This window comes from Citrus sinensis, chromosome 4 (assembly GCF_022201045.2).
Source record: "Citrus sinensis cultivar Valencia sweet orange chromosome 4, DVS_A1.0, whole genome shotgun sequence".
Classification (NCBI taxonomy): domain Eukaryota; kingdom Viridiplantae; phylum Streptophyta; class Magnoliopsida; order Sapindales; family Rutaceae; genus Citrus; species Citrus sinensis.
In genome coordinates, this window is record NC_068559.1 from 4,734,618 (window position 1) to 4,752,996 (window position 18,379).

At 34.6% G+C, this 18,379-nt stretch overlaps 2 protein-coding genes across 3 annotated transcripts; both read right to left on the reverse strand.

Annotated features, from left to right (window-relative positions):
• Window positions 1-11,283: 11,283 nt before the first annotated feature.
• LOC102609682 (uncharacterized) lies at window positions 11,284-13,275 on the reverse strand. Of its 2 annotated transcripts, none has more exons than XM_006485591.4 (3): window positions 12,954-13,275; window positions 11,657-11,783; window positions 11,284-11,557 (listed from the first exon to the last, which is right to left on the reverse strand). In XM_006485591.4, exons 1-3 carry the CDS (start codon window positions 13,148-13,150, stop codon window positions 11,480-11,482), a joined length of 402 nt encoding a protein of 133 aa, XP_006485654.1. In that variant the 5' UTR covers window positions 13,151-13,275; the 3' UTR covers window positions 11,284-11,479. The 2 variants fall into 2 exon arrangements, with proteins under 2 accessions (XP_006485654.1, XP_024956101.1); XM_025100333.2 differs by lacking the exon at window positions 12,954-13,275 and adding an exon at window positions 12,134-12,196 and having other exon boundaries at window positions 11,657-11,788.
• Window positions 13,276-14,348: 1,073 nt separating this feature from the next.
• LOC102609416 (BTB/POZ domain-containing protein At5g03250-like) lies at window positions 14,349-18,379 on the reverse strand. Its single transcript, XM_025101439.2, has 4 exons — window positions 18,039-18,379; window positions 16,963-17,032; window positions 15,182-16,399; window positions 14,349-15,050 (listed from the first exon to the last, which is right to left on the reverse strand). Exons 1-4 carry the CDS (start codon window positions 18,095-18,097, stop codon window positions 14,499-14,501), a joined length of 1,899 nt encoding a protein of 632 aa, XP_024957207.2. The 5' UTR covers window positions 18,098-18,379; the 3' UTR covers window positions 14,349-14,498.

Sequence of the window (18,379 nt, forward strand, 5' to 3'; positions counted from 1 at the left end):
GAAAACTTTAGCTGAGAAAATTCTTATTGATTAGAATCTTGAATTACATTGTTATGATTATGTTAACCACTATTTATAGTTACAGTGAAAACTGATTACAAAAACAGTGCTCAAAGCTGCAACGTTAACAAATTAATAAGCCTTCCAATCATAACATGCCAGCTGGACAAATTGTTACAACTAAATCAAAACCAAATAACCACCCAATCCAGCTCAGCAGCTCAGTACGTCATCAGCCAGCTCAGCAACCTCAGCTTATACACTTAACATCCCCCCTCAAGCTCAACCTGGATTGGTAAGGGTGAGCTTGTCTCTTAGATAATGAAAAAGGTGATAAGCTAAAACTTTAGTGAGGATATCAGTTGAGTTATGGGAATTGGGAACATAACTAACTTGGAAGCTCTTATTAGCAATCTTTTCTCGCAAGAAATGAACATCAAGTTCTATGTGCTTAGTTCGGGAGTGGAATTTGGGATTACTTGCTAAGGCAGCAGCACTCTGGTTATCACACCAAATGACAGGAGTAGAGGCAAGAGAAATACCAATTTCAGTCAGCAAGGACTTAAGCCACAAAACTTCAGATGCTGCCATTGCTAGAGAAACCACTCCTTGTTTCTTTGAACACCAAGAGATCATATTAGGACCAAAGTAAACACAGTATCTAGCAATTGATTTTCGATCATCTCTATCAGCTGCCCAGTCTGCATCACTGAAACAATCTATAAGTAAGGGCCCTTGATTGGAATACTGTAATCCCATATGCAATGTACCCTTTAGATATTGAAGAATCCTTTTGCATGCTTGCTAGTGATTGGTTGTTGGTGCAGCTAGAAATTGGCTGAGTTTGTTGACTGGAAATGCTATCTCAGGTCTGGTCAAGGTAGCATACTGAAGAGCTCCAATTGTGCTTCTATACAAAGTTGCATCAGCAAATAAGTCACTGTCAGTTTTGGTATGTGGAACATTGGCAGCCATGGGAGTAGAGCAAGGAGTACAATCTTGCATCTTAACTTTGTTGAGAAGATCTGCTATATACTTTGTCTGAGAGAGATGTAACCCTGTGGCAGTTTTGGTAACTTGAATACCAAGAAAATAGTGCAATTCTCCAAGGTCTTTGAGAGCAAAGGTAGTCTGCAGATTAGTGATAACTTGCTGAATCTGTATAGAATCTGAACCTGTTACAATGAAGTCATCAACATAGACTAATACCAGCAAGAGATGACCTTGAATCCTCTGGAAAAATAGAGAGTTATCAGACTTGGAATTCTTAAATCCCCATTGATTAGTCAACACTGTTCTTAGTCTATCAAACCAAGCTCTAGGGGCTTGTTTAAGAGCATATAATGCCTTTTGAAGCTTACAGATGTGAGTAGGTTTGGATTGATCCACAAAGCCTGGAGGTTGAGGCATATACACCTCTTCAGTAAGATAGCCATGGAGGAAAGCATTGTTTATGTCGACTTGTCTTAGTGACCGGTGATTAAGAACAGCCAAACTTAAAATAAGTTTAACTGTAGAAGCCTTCACCACTGGACTAAAGGTTTTATTATAATCAATACCTTGAGTTTGATGGAAGCCCTTTGCTACAAGTCTGGCTTTATACCTGGAAACACTACCATCTGCATTGTGTTTAATTCGAAATACCCACTTGTTTCCTACAACTTTGACAGGTGATGTAGGCTGAACAAGTGTCCAAGTCTGATTTTTAACTAAGGCTTGATACTCTTCTTGCATTGCTTGAAGCCACTTTGGATCACTGAGAGCAGCTGAAACTGTAAGTGGTTCTGTTGGCTTAGGATTACAATCAACTAGGTAGGCCTTTTTTGGTTTGAAGACTCCATTTTTAGATCGAGTAGTCATGGAATGTCCAATTATGGGTTGTGAATGTGGAGATAGATGATGAAGAGGTTGAGAAGATGATTGCTGATTTATAGGACTAAGAGTATGAGACAGCAATTGGTTTTCTGAACTGGACAAGTTTGAGGTGGAAGGTAAAACAGTTGCTAAAGGTGCAGATTGAGAGAAAGATCTATCAAGTTGTGCAGCAGTCTATGATAATGTAAATGAGACAAGAGGCTTGGAAGAAGGAGACTCATGTGAAGAATCAGAACATGACTTTGTAGAAAATTTTACAGCTAACTTAAATGGAAAAGAGAACTCATCAAAGGTAACATGATTACTTATATAGACCCTTCCAGAGGAATGTAGACACTGATAACCTTTGTGAAGGGAGCTATAGCCAAGGAAGACACACATTTCACTTCTGAACTAGAGCTTATGATGATTGTAAGGTCTGAGATAAGGGTAACCGGAACAACCAAAAACTTTCATCAATGTATAATCTGGTGGTTTGTGAATTAGTTTCTCAAATGGTGATTTATTATTGAGAATGGGTGTAGAAAGTCTGTTAATGAGATATGTGCCTGTATGAAATGCATTCCACCAGAATTTGAGTGGCAAGTGAGCTTGGGCAAGAAGGGTGAGGCATGTTTCAACAATATGTCTATGTTTTCTCTCTATTTTCCCATTTTGGTGATGTATATAAGGGCATGGATGTCTGAATTGTATGCCTTGTTCAGAAAGATATGATACAAAAGGCCTGAATTCCCCACCCCAATCAGATTGTAAGCATTTGATTCTTAAATTCAGACAATTTTCAATCATGGTTTTGAAGTTAATAAAGGCTGACAGAGTTTTGGATTTTGCAGTAAGAGGAAATATCCAAGTGTATCGGGTGTAGTCATCCAGGATAGATAGATAATAAGAATATCCTTGGGAAGAGGTAATGGGAGCTGGTCCCCAAAGATCAGCATGTAACAATTCAAGGGGCTGAGTGGTTGAGGTTTCTATTGAAGGAAAATGCTGCATATGACACTTGCCTAGTTGACAAGCATCACAAAACTGTAATTTTGAGTCTTTGGAAAGAACAAAAATTGAATCCAGGCATTTCACAATTTGTTTTAAGGCATGAATTGTGGGATGACCCATTCTTTTGTGCAGTAAACTATAATCCACAGTCTTATTACATGAAGCAACATGAGCCACAGAGGCATTCTTATTGAATTGAGAACTATTTACAGCCTGAAGAGGAGAAGTTTCAGTATCAAATGAATTCAATTGAGTAAACATAGACACTGGTACTGCTGACAATGGACTTATTGGATTGAAAACAGACTCAGATGAGGTGGACATTGGAATAACAGAACTTGAGTTATCACAGACTGCATTTAAACTTGAAACTTGATAAAGACCTCCTCTAGCAATCCCCTTGAGGTCTTGTCCTTAACAAAACAGACATGGTTGTAAAATTCAATGAAAACATTGTTATCAGCAAGCAATTTGGAAACACTGATAAGGTTTTTAGTAATTGCAGGTACATGTAAAACATGATTAAGGTAAATAGGTTCTGTAGACAAGGTTTTAATAGCAACAGATCCAACATTATGAATAGGCAATCCCATACCATTTCCAATATGCAGTTTTTCACAGCCATGGTAAGTTGAGTATTTAGATAATATACCTGCATCTTGAGCAATGTGATTAGTTGCTCCAGAGTCAATGTACCAGGTTGTATCAGCTACACTGCTATAGTTTGCCAATTGTGCAGAGGGAGGTACATTGTGAGGAATACCAATATTTCCAGCATACATGTTTGCCGTTTGAGTCCCATTATATGCACCATTTGCACTTTGAAAGTCAAAAGCACCTTGGGGATTCATGATACCTGGATTCTGATAAGCAATATAGCCAAAGAAAGGTCCAGCTTGTCTAGGAAAATTTGGCCTGAATCTATAACCAAAACCAGAACCATTGTACCCAGAGCCATTGTACCTAGACCCTCTGCCAAAATAATTTTGATTGTTTCCAGAAAATCCTCTATAATTCTGACCTCCACCTCTTGGCCTAAAAGCATCAAAACCTCTATTTCTTGGAATAAAACCCTGATTGAACCTGTGTTTACACTTATAAGCTACATGGCCTGGAATGAAACAGATTTGACACACATCTTTTCCAGGACCAGTACTACTGTTCTGATTATTATCATAAGCACCAAAACCACCAGCACCTACATTTTTCTGATTATATCCAGATCTATTATAACCTTGGCTCTTCTGAGCAAAATTTGTTGTCATATCATGTAGAGATTCATTATGAGATTTTCCTTTGTTCATTTCAAGCCTAGTTTCATGACTAAGCATCATTGAATACACCTCCTCAACAGTGAGTTTCTCTTTTTCCAGCCTAGTAAGTATATTTGTAACTAAAGATTCATAGTTGTCATCTAATCCAGTGAGCAAGTGCATAATCAAGTCATTTGAAGTAACTGAATTACCTCCAATGGTCAAACTATCAGCAATTTTCTTCATCTTATTAAAATAATCACTTACTGAGAGTGATCCTTTCTTTGTTGATTGAAGTTGCATTTTCAAAGGCAGATACCTTGCTTTAGATTGTGACATGAAGATTTCAGCAAGCATCTCCCAAAGCTCAAGTGATGTTTCACAGTTGATCACCATGATTAACACGTTATCCACCATTGACGACAGCATCCAGCTCTGCAGAAGCTTATCGGTTTTCATCCATAAGGCATAATCTGGATTCTCTTGTTTCTGTGAAGCTTCAGCTCCAGATCTTCGAAGTTCTTGAGTTGATTCAGTGAGATAACGTTCTGGACACAAATTCTCACCATTGATGAAGCTTTCAAGTCCATTAGCAATGATTGATGTTCTAACTTGAGCCTTCTGTTGTGCAAATTTTAATGTACTCGCAAGCGCACGAATCTATTGTAGTATAGATCAATAGTGACGAGTGTCGATCCCACGAGGAGGTGGATTTTAATTATATGTAGAATTAATTTTGTAAATGGGTGGTTGAAATTGTGGTGGAAGTGATTTAAATTATCCTAAAATTGGAATTGAGATTCTAAAATTGGAATTGCAATGGCGAGAATAAATTGAAGCGAAATCTATTGAAATGACATACTTGGGTATCTGGATTCGTATCAATATGCATCATGGGCTAAATAATCCGTATTAATGTCAATTAAATCATGAGGGGGGAATCCGCACCTCATGAACCACGCTCTAATCAATATGGTGTTAAGGGCTTATCGTGCCAAATAATAATAATCTTATACTAGAGAGCCGGTGTAACCAAGGCGGTATCTAGACAAGATTATTATTATTTATCGACGAGAAGTCAAAACATCCACAAAAACTAGAGGGGAAGAGAAAATAAATTTACCAAATTAAGCCCATGACACATGTTGAGACGTCACCTTCAACCCAAGCTTGAAAGAAAATTAGCCACTCATAGTTGAACTAGGGGCAAAATGAAAATTTATTAAAATACGAAGAAAATACAAGATGGAGAGGGAATTACAGAAAATGGATTCAGAGATATCAAATTAGGGGGGGAGGCCCCCTTTTTATAGATACATGGAGTAAATCATGGCCATCGGATTAAAAACAGTTTGGACGCTCAAGATTGCGCCACGTCATCAGTCAACAGTCCACGGTTTGACCACGCGGATGAACAGTAACACGGTTTGACCCGACTTTGAACAGTAACGCGGTTTGACCCGGATGAACAGTAACGCGGTTTGGTTGAAAATAATCTTGTGTGATGCATGCACCGTATGCGAGATTTTTCGTCCACTGATATGCTGCCACGTCACCATCAACAGTATATAAGAATTTTAGTCCAACAGGATCGTGACACCTCATCAGTCAATGCCACGTCATCGGTCCGTCTATGTGAACAGTGTCGTGAACAGTAAGGTATACAGTACCGTACACATGAATAGTACCGTACAAGTGAACAGTGCCATTTTTCCTTTTATGCTCCTCCTAAGGTTTTCGACCGTCCTGAGTTCAAAAGTGATGTCCGTTTTGCCATCTGATTTCTCATTTATTGTGAAATGACTATTATGCCCCTAAAATACATAAAATACTTAATTAAAATAAAACACATGTAATTAAATAACAAGAAGGTTAAATACATAAAAGTAAGGGTTGTTAGTAAGACTTGAAATGTAAAATGACGGCTTTCTCCTTTATAAATATGCATTTTCTAACACTCAACACCTTCCACACCAGATAGTTTGATCTGTCGAGCTTTACAGATTGAACAAAATGAAATGAGAGTGAGGAAGAAGCTATATGATTGGATCCAGACATAAGTGTTTGCTCTGATACCATATTAAAATCATTAAAGGTGTTTGGTAAATGAGAAAATGAAAGAAAACTTTAGCTGAGAAAATTCTTATTGATTAGAATCTTGAATTACATTGTTATGATTATGTTAACCACTATTTATAGTTACAGTGAAAACTGATTACAAAAACAGAGCTCAAAGATGCAACGTTAACTAACTAATAAGCCTTCCAATCATAACGTGCCAGCTGGACAAATTGTTACAACTAAATCAAAACCAAATAACCACCCAATCCAGCTCAGCAGCTCAGTACGTCATCAGCCAGCTCAGCAGCCTCAGCTTATACACTTAGCACAATCCGCGCCACCATTCGGGATTATCGGAGATATCTTAGATTCGGTCCCAAATACCATATTTTAGGTATGGGACGAGCTCGAGAAAGGTCACAAAATTCTGGACAGAAATGGACATCATGATCCCAGCCCCAAACCCGCTCCATTCATATCCCTAATGACAACCAAGACCGTTTAGTTGTTAGAAAGTGATTAACATGGCTTGCATGAAGCTGGGATTTAAATCTGAAGTGTTTCACCTCAATAGCCAACCTGGTCTGTCTCGTTTATTGATTCTATTTTCTACTTTTTTCATTTATTTTCTTTCTTTGCATAGTGGTATGATTGGAATTTGTCTGAAGGGTTTTTTTTTGTAATGAATTTATTGTTGTAATATATTCACATAATAAAGATAGAATGTGGGGTTTTGATGGCATTCAAAATTGAATCCCGGTCTTTTTTTTTTTTTTTTTTAATTTGCTTTCGGGACCGGATTGTTTTCTTGTTTACCTTGTGAATGACAAAATTTAACAGGGTGCTTAATTATGATTTCGATTAAGTGCAATTATTTATTAAGTTTATATGGTGATTATGAATGTATTCTGTATTTGAATTTCTCTAGGAGTTTTGTGTTCTTGGAATTTGTTGCGGGGTTGCTTTGTGGAGAAGCCATGAAAGACAGTTTTGTAAATATGGATGAGCTGCTGTTGTTTGTTTGGAGGTTGAGAGTACAGAGAATTAGAGGAATTAGACTTTTGAGGATTAATTTGTAGCAATTTTCATTATCAGAAAAAAACAGACGGTTTCATGGCATTTCGAACTTGAAGTATGAAACTGCTTTGTTGGGTTCCTTTATCATAGGAAACTATGAGCAAGTTGAATGAAAGAAAAATGGTAGCAAAAACCGTGGCCATTTGGGGTGAAGTGATAGTTTCTGAAGTGAAACTCTAGGTTTTTATATTGAAAACTTAATGCTTGTAACAAATGAGAAAGTCTATGATAACAAGGGATAGTATAATCAATTAATAAACAAATAATATGTGCGGTTCAAACGAACATATACATGACATAACATCATCTGAATGTTATATGGTTAATGATTTCTCGTAATGTACGTACATAACTCATTGCTAGCTAGCTTCATCTTTTTCTGCTCTCCAATAAGGTTCAAGAAAGGTTCTCAGCTGTTAGTGAAATTGCGTTTGTTTAATAGTATCTTATCTTATGGTTTATATTGTCTGTATTTTTTATCATGAATCAAAAGATGGAAAACTAGTGCTGCATAATGGACTTGAATATGTGATTCATAAGTTATTGGGTATTCACATTTATATTAATATGATTTATAACCAAATAACCACCAGTATTCCATACCCAAAGAAGATTTGACGTAAATTTAAAAAGAAAAAAAAAGATTTGATGCAGTCTCTATGCATGTGTGATAAAGATCACCTTCTTATTTTGGCAATTTTTCATATATTGCTTCTCTGTCCTTTATATTGGAAAATATATTTACATAAGCATGTAACTGCCTCTTATCTCCATTTCCTTCTGGTGATTGTGGCGCAATGATTCTTGGCTACATTGTTTATATTTGCTATATTTGTAATTAAATAAGGGGAAGATATCAGTTAGTATTAATGTATTAGTATAGGACTTGGTCATTTAATTTTTCATTGTAATGCCAAATAAGTAAGCATCAGTAATCAATAGTTAATATTAGGATCGAAAGTTCAATTATTTTACAGTTTCGATATGATTAAATTTGAGTCCAATTGTATTATTTCATTTATTTATAAGGTAGTGAATTTTATAACCGAAAAAATTAATATTCTTCCATCTAATAGATGAATATTATATTGTTGGGACTGAATTATGCACAATCTATTAGTACTTGTTAATTAATTATTAATATAGTGCATACTTCTCTTTTAGGGTACGTTTGACATATTATAATATATTATGTTGTATTGCATTATGTCAGTGCAGATGTATTGTATTATATTGGATTGTATTAACATTGTATTATAATAATGTTGTATAATATTTGGTGCTATATTGTACTGTATTAATTTTTAAGTATATTATGTTTAGTGTGCATTGTACTGTACTAACTTTTTTGTGATTAATTTAAATTATATATTTAAAAATAATATTTATTAATACTTAAAAAAATTAAATACAACAGTCTTAAATTTTATAAATTTAACATTATTTTTTAGTATAAATATTAAAATAGTTCGGCTATGTTAAAAGAGTAACTCCAACATAACTATTACCATGTTAAAAAATATTATCATTCTTTATAAAGATTGAATCCCATGGCCTTAAATTTTTGGTAGTATAACATTTATTTTTCAGCATTTTCCAAATATATAACATGTGAAATAAAGATTGAAATAAATAATTTAATCAAATAATCTCTAAATAAAATCACAACATAAATAAACAGTTAAAACATACAAGATTATTTTAAGTCATTTTAGAATGATAGAATAAGACGACAAGATAATCATAAAATAATAAAATGATAACATATTCACTAATAGAATGAATAATAATCCAAGTAAGAGTTCTATAATTTATATTACTATTAATTTTAGAAAATATTATTCAATTCTATTCATATTTAAATATTTTATTATTAGCTATATTAAATTATTTAAAAATAATTAATTTTTATATATCAATTATTGTAATATAATTAAAAAAATATAATATTAGTGATATTCAATTCTATTCATATTTAAATATTTTATTATTAGCTATATTAAATTATTTAAAAATAATTAATTTTTATATATCAATTATTGTAATATAATTAAAAAAATATAATATTAGTGATATTAAATTGTTAAATAATAATAAATTTTTATTTATTAATTACTATAATATAATTAAATAATGTAATATTATGTTATACTTTTATTTTTATATAATATTGAAGTACTTATTATTACTTATATTAACTATTACATATTAATTAATTTTCTATATTAATTATTATAATATAATTAAATAATACATTATTTATTTATATTTTTAATATCACAAAAATTAAAAATTTATTATATAATATTATTGAATAATAAATTAAGTTTGTTAATTTGTATTAATAATTATAATGCAAAAAAAAAATTAACATTATATTAATAATTATACTACTGCATTAAGATTAAGTAAGTCAAAATATATTTTTTGTAACTATATTTTATTAAGTTATAACATCTTCATAATAACAAAATTATTTTGGTCCTAATATTATGACTATAGAATGATTTAATTATATATGTATGAGTCTTTTTTTTTTTTTGGTACATGGATCAGTTGTACAGAAAAACCTCTCTATAGTCATAATATTAGGACTAAATTAATTTGTTATTATGAGGAGGTTATAACTCAACGGAGGTGTGGTTACAAAATTATTATATTTTGACTTCATTATCCTTAGTGCAAGCAATATACAGGTAGAGTACACACTATATTAATAATTAATGTCATATCCAATGTATAGTTACTGGTAAAAGAGATAGGCGTAATTTCAAAAATTGAACAAATATTTATGTAGCATTGGGAACATGCAAGTCATTTTAAAATTTTAAATGTTTTATTTTAATGTTTTTCTATTAATGTAAATTCTATAAATACCATTAATGATTTGAAACAAATGTAAAGAATAAATTATTATCTCAAACAACTTTAGAAAATTATCTTACCACTTCCTAAACCTTTAATGTATATATGTCACAATACAAAGATAATTATTATTATGTGGAGACAATTTCTTAAGACAAAATCTAGAAAATTATAACTTGTTATAACGTGGGGTTTATTCTTATTTATAAACTTTAAAGCTAGGTTTTCTCTCATGGTTATTCTTATTTAAATGTTTAAGCAACAAGATTCCGTCTAACATGTCTAACAAAGGAATTTGTTTTGAGACGCACAGTAAGCATAAGCGAGAAGAAGCCAGTTAGCCGAAATCTTGAACCTTTATGGGAAGTCGATACTTGAGGCTGAAATAATGGAACCCAGTGTTATTGCAATATGTCACAAGGTAAGTGTCTTCATCAATCGCCCCCACGTTGTGGTCGGGTTGGTCACAGTACGAAACTTGTAGCTATTGACTACCCGAGTTCCATCTCTTCGGATAGTAAAGAAAAAAAAATTATTTGGAAACACACCTCCCTTACTTTTAAAAGAAAAAAAAATGTCTTCATCAATCCTTAAGCATATGGTATCACCATTGGTTGAAGGAATAGGTAGATTATCAAGCTGAAAATTTAAATCATCCCTCAATTCAAAACGTTAATTTGGCGATTACACCATCTATGTTGGGCACGAGCCACTTCCATTCGATGATAACACTACATATGTCCAGCAAGAACTGCCTCAAGGAGTTGTCCAGCAAGAACTGCCTCAAGGAGTTGGGATTGAGTAGCAAAGGAAATAAGAAAATAGTGTTTTAATTCTCTCCCCCCCATGACGTAAAGCTCAAGTTTGTGGTTAAAACGTCTCGACTCCTCTGAAACTATATCAGCATGCATGAATTCGTTCTGCTTGTTTGATTCTTCATTTTTCTTTCCTTACTTTCCTATTGAGTAGTGCTTATAGAATGTCAAGAGAAACAAGAGTTTGGTGAATGAAATTCACTCCCTGTCTTCTCTATGTTTATCGTTCTAACAAAATTGCTTTGCTAAAACTGAAAATACTTGTCTTGCTTCTAACAATTTAGGTACAAAAAAAAAATAATAATAATAATAATTGGCCAATGCTGATATCGTGCACAGGCTGCTGACAAAATTACCATAACAATCAATCATTATATACTATCAGATTATTCCAACAAAAATTGTAAGCACGCACTACGTTTACCCAATGTTGGACAAATCAGATGTGGGTGGTTTTACTTGTGAGAAAACCGATTACATATTCGAGAAACACTACAGAGTGATAAAATGGTACAAAAACTGTTCATAGAGAGCCTAAGACTAGCCTGACTTGCCTTCATTTGGCCGAGGAATTCTCTTATACTCGTAATTGTTTATGTCCACCTTCTCTTGCAAGGCCTAAAATATAGAGAAACAAATTGTCAGCTATCAATTAATTCAAGGGAAAGAAAGGCTAGGAATGCCCACTTCATTATACCAATCTAAAAGATGGACTACCTTTAACTCTTCCTCCAGTGAGATATTTTTCGGCTTATATGCATCTACTGGTCCTGTTCTCGACAGCGCTTTTCTGGCTTCAATAATTTCCCACTCCTGATCATCTTTCACCTTTGCAATATCCTTACTGAACTACAAAGTTGAACCACATTTTAGACAAAGAAGAAGAAGATGAAGAGAAGATATACACAAATACAATAAGACAATTAAAATGCTGCAATGGTCACAAGGGAATAACGAAGGGCATAAATGATCTGGCTCCATGACAGATATACCATCAAAAGTTTACATATATTAGTGAACTATTGAAATGAAGGTAAAGATCATAAAGAAATCTCAATTTCTTTAAATTTAAATGAAACGGCAATGCAGCGAATTTTTCTTTCTCAATTTACATATATATTAATATACCATCTCCAACATATAAAATCAAGCTAAGACAAAGAGGGTGTCCTAAAGTCAGCTTAATCAAACTACCTCAAAAATGGCAACGAGGCTGTGGTTCCTACATCTATTGATGATCATAATTGATAAGTTGAATTGGAAGCAGCATCAGGAATACCTACAACCCATCAATCCAAATAATCTTATGTGGCTGCATCTGCTGATTCGGCAACTTGAGCAGCTTCGGGAATCCTGGTGCCCCTGTTGCTTTTTAAGTTGCAAAATCAGCATTTTGCATGAGCAGCTGAGCCCTTTGGCATTTGAGGACCACTTCTTCAAAGGATCTTTCAGCAGCTGAGGCTTTAGCTTCCTCAACTCTACGCATGGCATCGTGTTCTTCCAAGGCATCTATCTGGGTTACCACCTCTGAAAATCAAGTTCATATTGTACTACTTTTAATTTTTTTATCACTTGTGATTTGGCTTGCCTTGATAATCATGTATTTGTGTTTTATAAAGTTTTGGTTGATTTCAATTCTTACCAGCCAAACAACTCTGGTAGTCAATTTCTCTATAAAGCTAAACTAAATAGAAGCCCCACAGTCCAAATTTAACAAGCGTTCAACCTCTTGCTCCTTTCAATTTCAAATAGTTCCAGCCTCCACTAGAAAAGCTCAGACATACTTCCAAGTCCAAATAAACCTAAATAAAAGAGTGCTTTTCTTGACTTTATACAGAACCACTTCCAATCTCATCCTAAGTCTCCGACTCATAAATCCTAATCATCAAATCATCAATTCCCATAACAAACACCGTTAGCTAATTAACCTAAAAACAGCCTCATTTATTATGCATAGACAGCTAACAAATTACAAACTGAAAACAAAAATACCAAAAATGGGTATGGCACGAACCTGCCTTGCAAGAGATGCCCAAGTCCAATCGCTCCGAACACCGTGAGGGAAATCATCGGAAGCCCGTATCTTACAAAAGGGTGCTTGCGGCCCCACCTTTTGAACGGCGATGGCGTCTGAGCCTTTGACGACTTTGTGGAAACGTTCTTGGGTTTGTCGGACTGAGACATCACTGTCTGTGTCTCAACAGTTGTCATCGTCTTCAACTTCACATGAAACAATCGTCGCCGTTTTGCATTTTCGTTTTCATTTATCAGAGTTTCTCTTCGGAGAAATGAGAGACCAATTGAACAAAAGGATGGGTCTGAGTGAGGCCCAATTGGGCCTAGTATTTACTTACAAGAGTAGGACGTCCCTCTAAATTCCTTCTAGAGCCCCACTTTAATTGAAATTATCTAAAAATTTAAATAAATTATTCTTTTAATAACTTTTTACATCCACTCCATTCCATAATTTATATTATATTTTAGATTTTAATTTTTTTTTAAACTTTTAAGAATTAAGAAGTATGAAGGTAGAAATTATACAATAAAAAAAATAATTTAAGATTTTAGGATGTGTACGCATTTATAAATAAAAATTTAAAAGAAATATTCTTTTTAAGATAAAATAATTGATTTTAATTTATTGGGTTAGTATTTAATAAACTAAGGTAAGGGTATTTTAGGGAATAGAATTGAAAAGAAATGTTATAAAATCGTTGAGGGGTGTTAAAAGCTATGCTCTATTTATAATCCTTGGGCTAAGGTTAAGGATGTCTGTGTTGGTAACCAAATCTATTTATTTTATTTTTATTTTAATAATAAAAGTTTTGTTTGATTATTAGGTACTTTTTTTTCTTTTATATATAAATCATCTCATTTTTAACATTTGTATTATGTCAGAAGCTTTTCCATTTTTATACATAAACTATAAGCCTCGATATTCAGATTGCATCATATTAAAATTATTTCATTTTATTCAAGAAAATTTCTATGTTTTTGCGGAGCATAACTCTTCTGTAAACACTGAGATTTCATCAATTAATTAAACTACTACTAGTACCCACATAAACTATGAGATTTCATCGATTAAAACTTAATTGTTGCGAATTATTGACAACCATTGAATTTGAATGTTCAGAGCCTTGTGCCACTTCTTGCCTTGCTATTCATTCTTAATTAATATCAAAATGTTGAGCATTTTTCTCTCTTTATTTCTTGCTATTATTCATCAATTCTTGCTCTTACAGAATTATTTAAACCTGAATGAAGAGTTTCTACTCAGTAATTCTTCATCCAAAGTCCAAACACTTTAGCTGTGCAAGTATGCTGAGTTCCAAATACAGAGCTTTGAAAACTAAGAAACAAATAGACATCGCTATCACAACATAGGACTGAATATTGTATCGCAATCTAAAGTCAATAGAAGAAGAATCTTCATAAAAAAATTGTCTACATATACTTACACCATCCACTAAATCAAAAACAAACAAACAAACAAGTAAACTATCTATCTTTTCAATAGTTAGAAATCAGAAAGGAACTGAAACAAAACCTTAATTGTCTAAGATTGGAAAATAGCATCTCCTGAATTACCATTACTTTGATTTACTTTTGCATTCATAAGTGGTGCCGTTGATGAGGGAGATTCTTTGGGATTGCAGGTTTTTGGCACTTTTAGACCACTGGACTTCGACTTTAATCTAAATGGGAATTTCTTTGAGAATATGTTCCAACTCCCTTTCGCTTTCACCAACTTCTCAATCTCTTGTTTCATGCTCATGCACTCTTTCTCGAGGTCAGAAACACGCTCCCTCATGTTGTCCACAGCTACAATGGAGTCTTGAGAGTTTCGTGCTTGGGCGTGACCATCGTTTCTGGTGAGTGCAAGATTCCCACTTGGATTTTGCGAGTTATCAAGGTTGTCAGAGACAAAGAACCAACCAGCTATGGAGGTACGGAGCCTAAGCTGTTCAAAGAACAGAACTTGTACAATGACTCGAAGTGGCAGCCTTTCGTTCTGGGCTGCATGGGTGCTGGCTTCCAGGGAGAGCTTCTGGCAGTCCATGAGCCGGCAAATCTGCTCCCTCTCGGAGTCTGTCAGCCAGGGATGAGCCTGACAGTTGAGAAATGCATCAGCATCTCGTACAAAAGATGAAATTAGTAACATAAGATGCATGGGTAACATTGACAATAATTGACTGATAGAGGACACTCTAGTAACCGAATACAAAGTTGCATTGTTACCTTGAGAAATATATCAATAGCACGGTAGATTCCATCATCCAATGGCCTAGCATAGTCAGGAATTGCAGAAGCAAGTGACTGAAATTTTGGCAACTTCAAATTGACATCAGGTGCTACCTCAGACAGATATCCATCCACCAGATTAGCTACCATTGTCATTGGCGTCAGTGAATGGGAACCTCCAATCAACTGACCCTCATCAGTTATACAATTTGAATCAATTGTATCATGATTAATCAGCATGAAGTGATCAAGAATCCGCTGAACACAGTCGATGTCATACAGGGTCTCCACTGAGTACCCCATATTCGGGATTAGGAGATCTTCAAGAGCTGCTTGATCCAACTGGGAGCCAATCCGTTTCTCCAAGATTTCTCGACATGATTGGCTAGCCTGTAGTTTCAGTGATGTGCGTAGAAGTCTAAGCAGAAATTTTGTTGGTGTGACCCCCTTTTTATCAGGTATTAACTCCACTAATTCTTCAAGGAGAGTCCTTTGAAATTCCTCGGATGGTGCAGAAATAATCGATACAGGTTCAACACGGCTCCCATTCTGGAAGCTTGACTGTCTACCTAGCAACGGCAGATGCCTCTTCGCATAGTGAATAATGGACCCAGCAATGCTTTCTTGCTTTATGCTGCTCATTCCAACAGCCAGAATCAGCCTTTTGTAAAGTGGGAGTCTAAGGAAAGACACATCCTCATACCACCAATCCTCAGTCACAGGTTGTGGCTTGGATGATGCGCCTATTCCATTCCATAACATAGTTCCTCCTGGACTCTGCTCATCTGTGCGACCTGACATAGGCCAACTGAACAAACTTGGATCTGCGCAAGCTTTCATCGCTAAGGAATTGATGCATCTAGAAACAATATGAAGCTCTTCTGCATGCGGTAGATCCTCTTCACACGTTTCAAGAGCTCTGATCGAGTCTGTCCAGTTACCAAAGACTTCGTTAAGAAAGTTTTCTGTTTGCGTGATGAGATTTCCTTCTCCATATTCATCACTCATTCGTAGATACTCAGCGGCACACCTAAGACTGACTACATTTGCTGCAGTGAGATCTATTTTTACACCATAACAGAATTTAGCTACAAGCAAAAATGCCTTGGCTCCTCCAGGTATATCATGAAATTGCAAAACACACTTCTTCTCAGCCTCACCAGAAAATTCTGCAATTAGATTTTCTAACACTCCACTTCTAGACAGCAATGGAAACTGAAGCAGAGATCAAGAAGGAAAGAGTCACATGCAGTCCAATGAGCAAATATGAACAGATCCATAAACGAAAACACAAGCACGTTACAGACAGTGGCTACTGTAGCTGTAAAAAGCCATGAAGTGGAGAAACTTTTTGCCTCTGACAATGCAAGGGAATACAAGGTTGAGACATAAGAAAATTCTTGAAACTACATACAGCACATTGGAAGATAGAAAATAGCAGAAACCTTAAGTATAACAAGACACCTATATATTTAACTTCCAAGATGAAGATTTTAGGTTGACTATCAGTTCATTTGCATTAAATTGGAGATTGCCTGAAAGAATTAAATGTCAATTTTTTTATAAAACAATCGTAAAAGCTTCAAAGCATGAGATGTGTGACTAAAGGGATTTGAGCCTTAAATTTGCAATTGGTATTTTCGTCGAGCCTCACCTCAATGTGTGCCATAATGAAGTCTTTCCCTTTTTCAGACCATTGCATTATATTCTCTCATTTATATGCCAGAAATTAGAATGGTGAAAAATGACAAGAAAAGCGTTGGGCAAGTAGAGCACACCTTGTGGAGATGAAAAGACCACTCTCCAACTTCAATGATGACATCACTTGGAAGTCCAGATGAGCATAGCCTGTAAAAGAGGCATATTAACAACAACTTCACTAAATGGACACCAAAAAGCAGAACAGTTACCACTTGTACATAGTAAAACCAGAAACTCAAGCATGGGGAAGAGATGTTTTCGATTAAATGATGGTCTCAAATTCAGCATCTCTGTGTGATCCAGAGGTTGAAAACCAAATACTTCAACAAGTCGCTATCAAGAACTAAAATGTACTTCAAAAATCAATTTAAATCCAAATATCTCACCTTACAGTCATATCTAACCAACATAAACTTTGGTATGATCATGAAAGAAAAACGTAATCTTACATTCGAGAAGGATATGGATGAGGCTATTATCGCCAACTAAAAATATTTCAAATCTAAAACCCTTTGGCCATGTCGAGGGTGTAAATCTCACCTCATAGAAACAAAGCTACTAGTCCCTAATCATATAATCCCAATCCACAGTCAACATTTGCTCAATCCTATTGCATTATAAGCACAAGTTGTAATACTCTGTGGAACTATCAACGCCTGTCCTCGTCACTGAGTCTCTCTCTCCCCCTTGTCAAACATTCAGTTTTTTTTTTTTTAAATACATGTATTTTCATAAAACGAGCCTAACACATTCAGTCCATACGACAGACCATGGTTAGTCTATAATTCACAAAATCATCTCTGCACAGGTTTTCCTCCTTCACAAGTCATAAACCATAGAATACAAAACGTTCATAATCATCATATAAACAGAATAAATCGCACTGAATCAAAAGCAGAAGCACTCTGTCTATTAGTCATTCAAAAGGTAAACAAACAAACAATCAGGTCTAAAAGGAAAAATAAAAACAACCCAGAAATCAATTTTGAATGCCATCAGAAACCCACATTCTAAATTTTTCAGGTGATTACATTACAACTATAAATTTAGTACAGAAACAAGAAATAAAAACAAACCAGTTTTGACAATTTTCAATATTACCACAATGCAGACAAGCAGAAATAAGAAAATAGAATCAATAAATGAGACAGACCAGGTTTGGCCATCGAGGTGAAACACTTCAGATTTAGATCCCAGCTTCATGCAAGCCATGTTAATTACTTTCTAACAACTGAACGGTCTTTTGTTATCATTAACAAGAGGTTCTGAAACTGTGAAAGACATGAACACGTGAACTGAAAAGTGGCAATGGTGAAAACGATAAAACTAGCCCCCAAAAAAGAAAATGAATAAAAATAAAAAATGTGGGTTTTTTTTTTTTCCTCTCTGCAATGTGTGCAAATGTTTTCAGCTTTTTGGAGATGGTCCCGAGTCTAAAGGGGGAAAATCCAGGAAGCAGAATCGGTTACTGCTGACTGTTACAAGGATAAAGGC

What these genes read in the sequence shown, in the direction of transcription:
- LOC102609682 (XM_006485591.4), bottom strand. Translation starts at nt 13,150, where the DNA reads ATGACAACTGTTGAGACACAGACAGTGATGTCTCAGTCCGACAAACCC. An exon ending in GGGCATCTCTTGCAAGGCAG is followed by an intron (nt 11,784 to 12,953) that starts GTTCGTGCCATA and finishes TTTGTAGTTCAG; the next exon opens with TAAGGATATTGCAAAGGTGA. An exon ending in CACTGGAGGAAGAGTTAAAG is followed by an intron (nt 11,558 to 11,656) that starts GTAGTCCATCTT and finishes TCTATATTTTAG; the next exon opens with GCCTTGCAAGAGAAGGTGGA.
- LOC102609416 (XM_025101439.2), bottom strand. Translation starts at nt 18,097, where the DNA reads ATGGCTTGCATGAAGCTGGGATCTAAATCTGAAGTGTTTCACCTCGAT. An exon ending in CACCTCGATGGCCAAACCTG is followed by an intron (nt 17,033 to 18,038) that starts GTCTGTCTCATT and finishes CCTCTTTTACAG; the next exon opens with GCTATGCTCATCTGGACTTC. An exon ending in GGTCTTTTCATCTCCACAAG is followed by an intron (nt 16,400 to 16,962) that starts GTGTGCTCTACT and finishes TCTCTGCTTCAG; the next exon opens with TTTCCATTGCTGTCTAGAAG.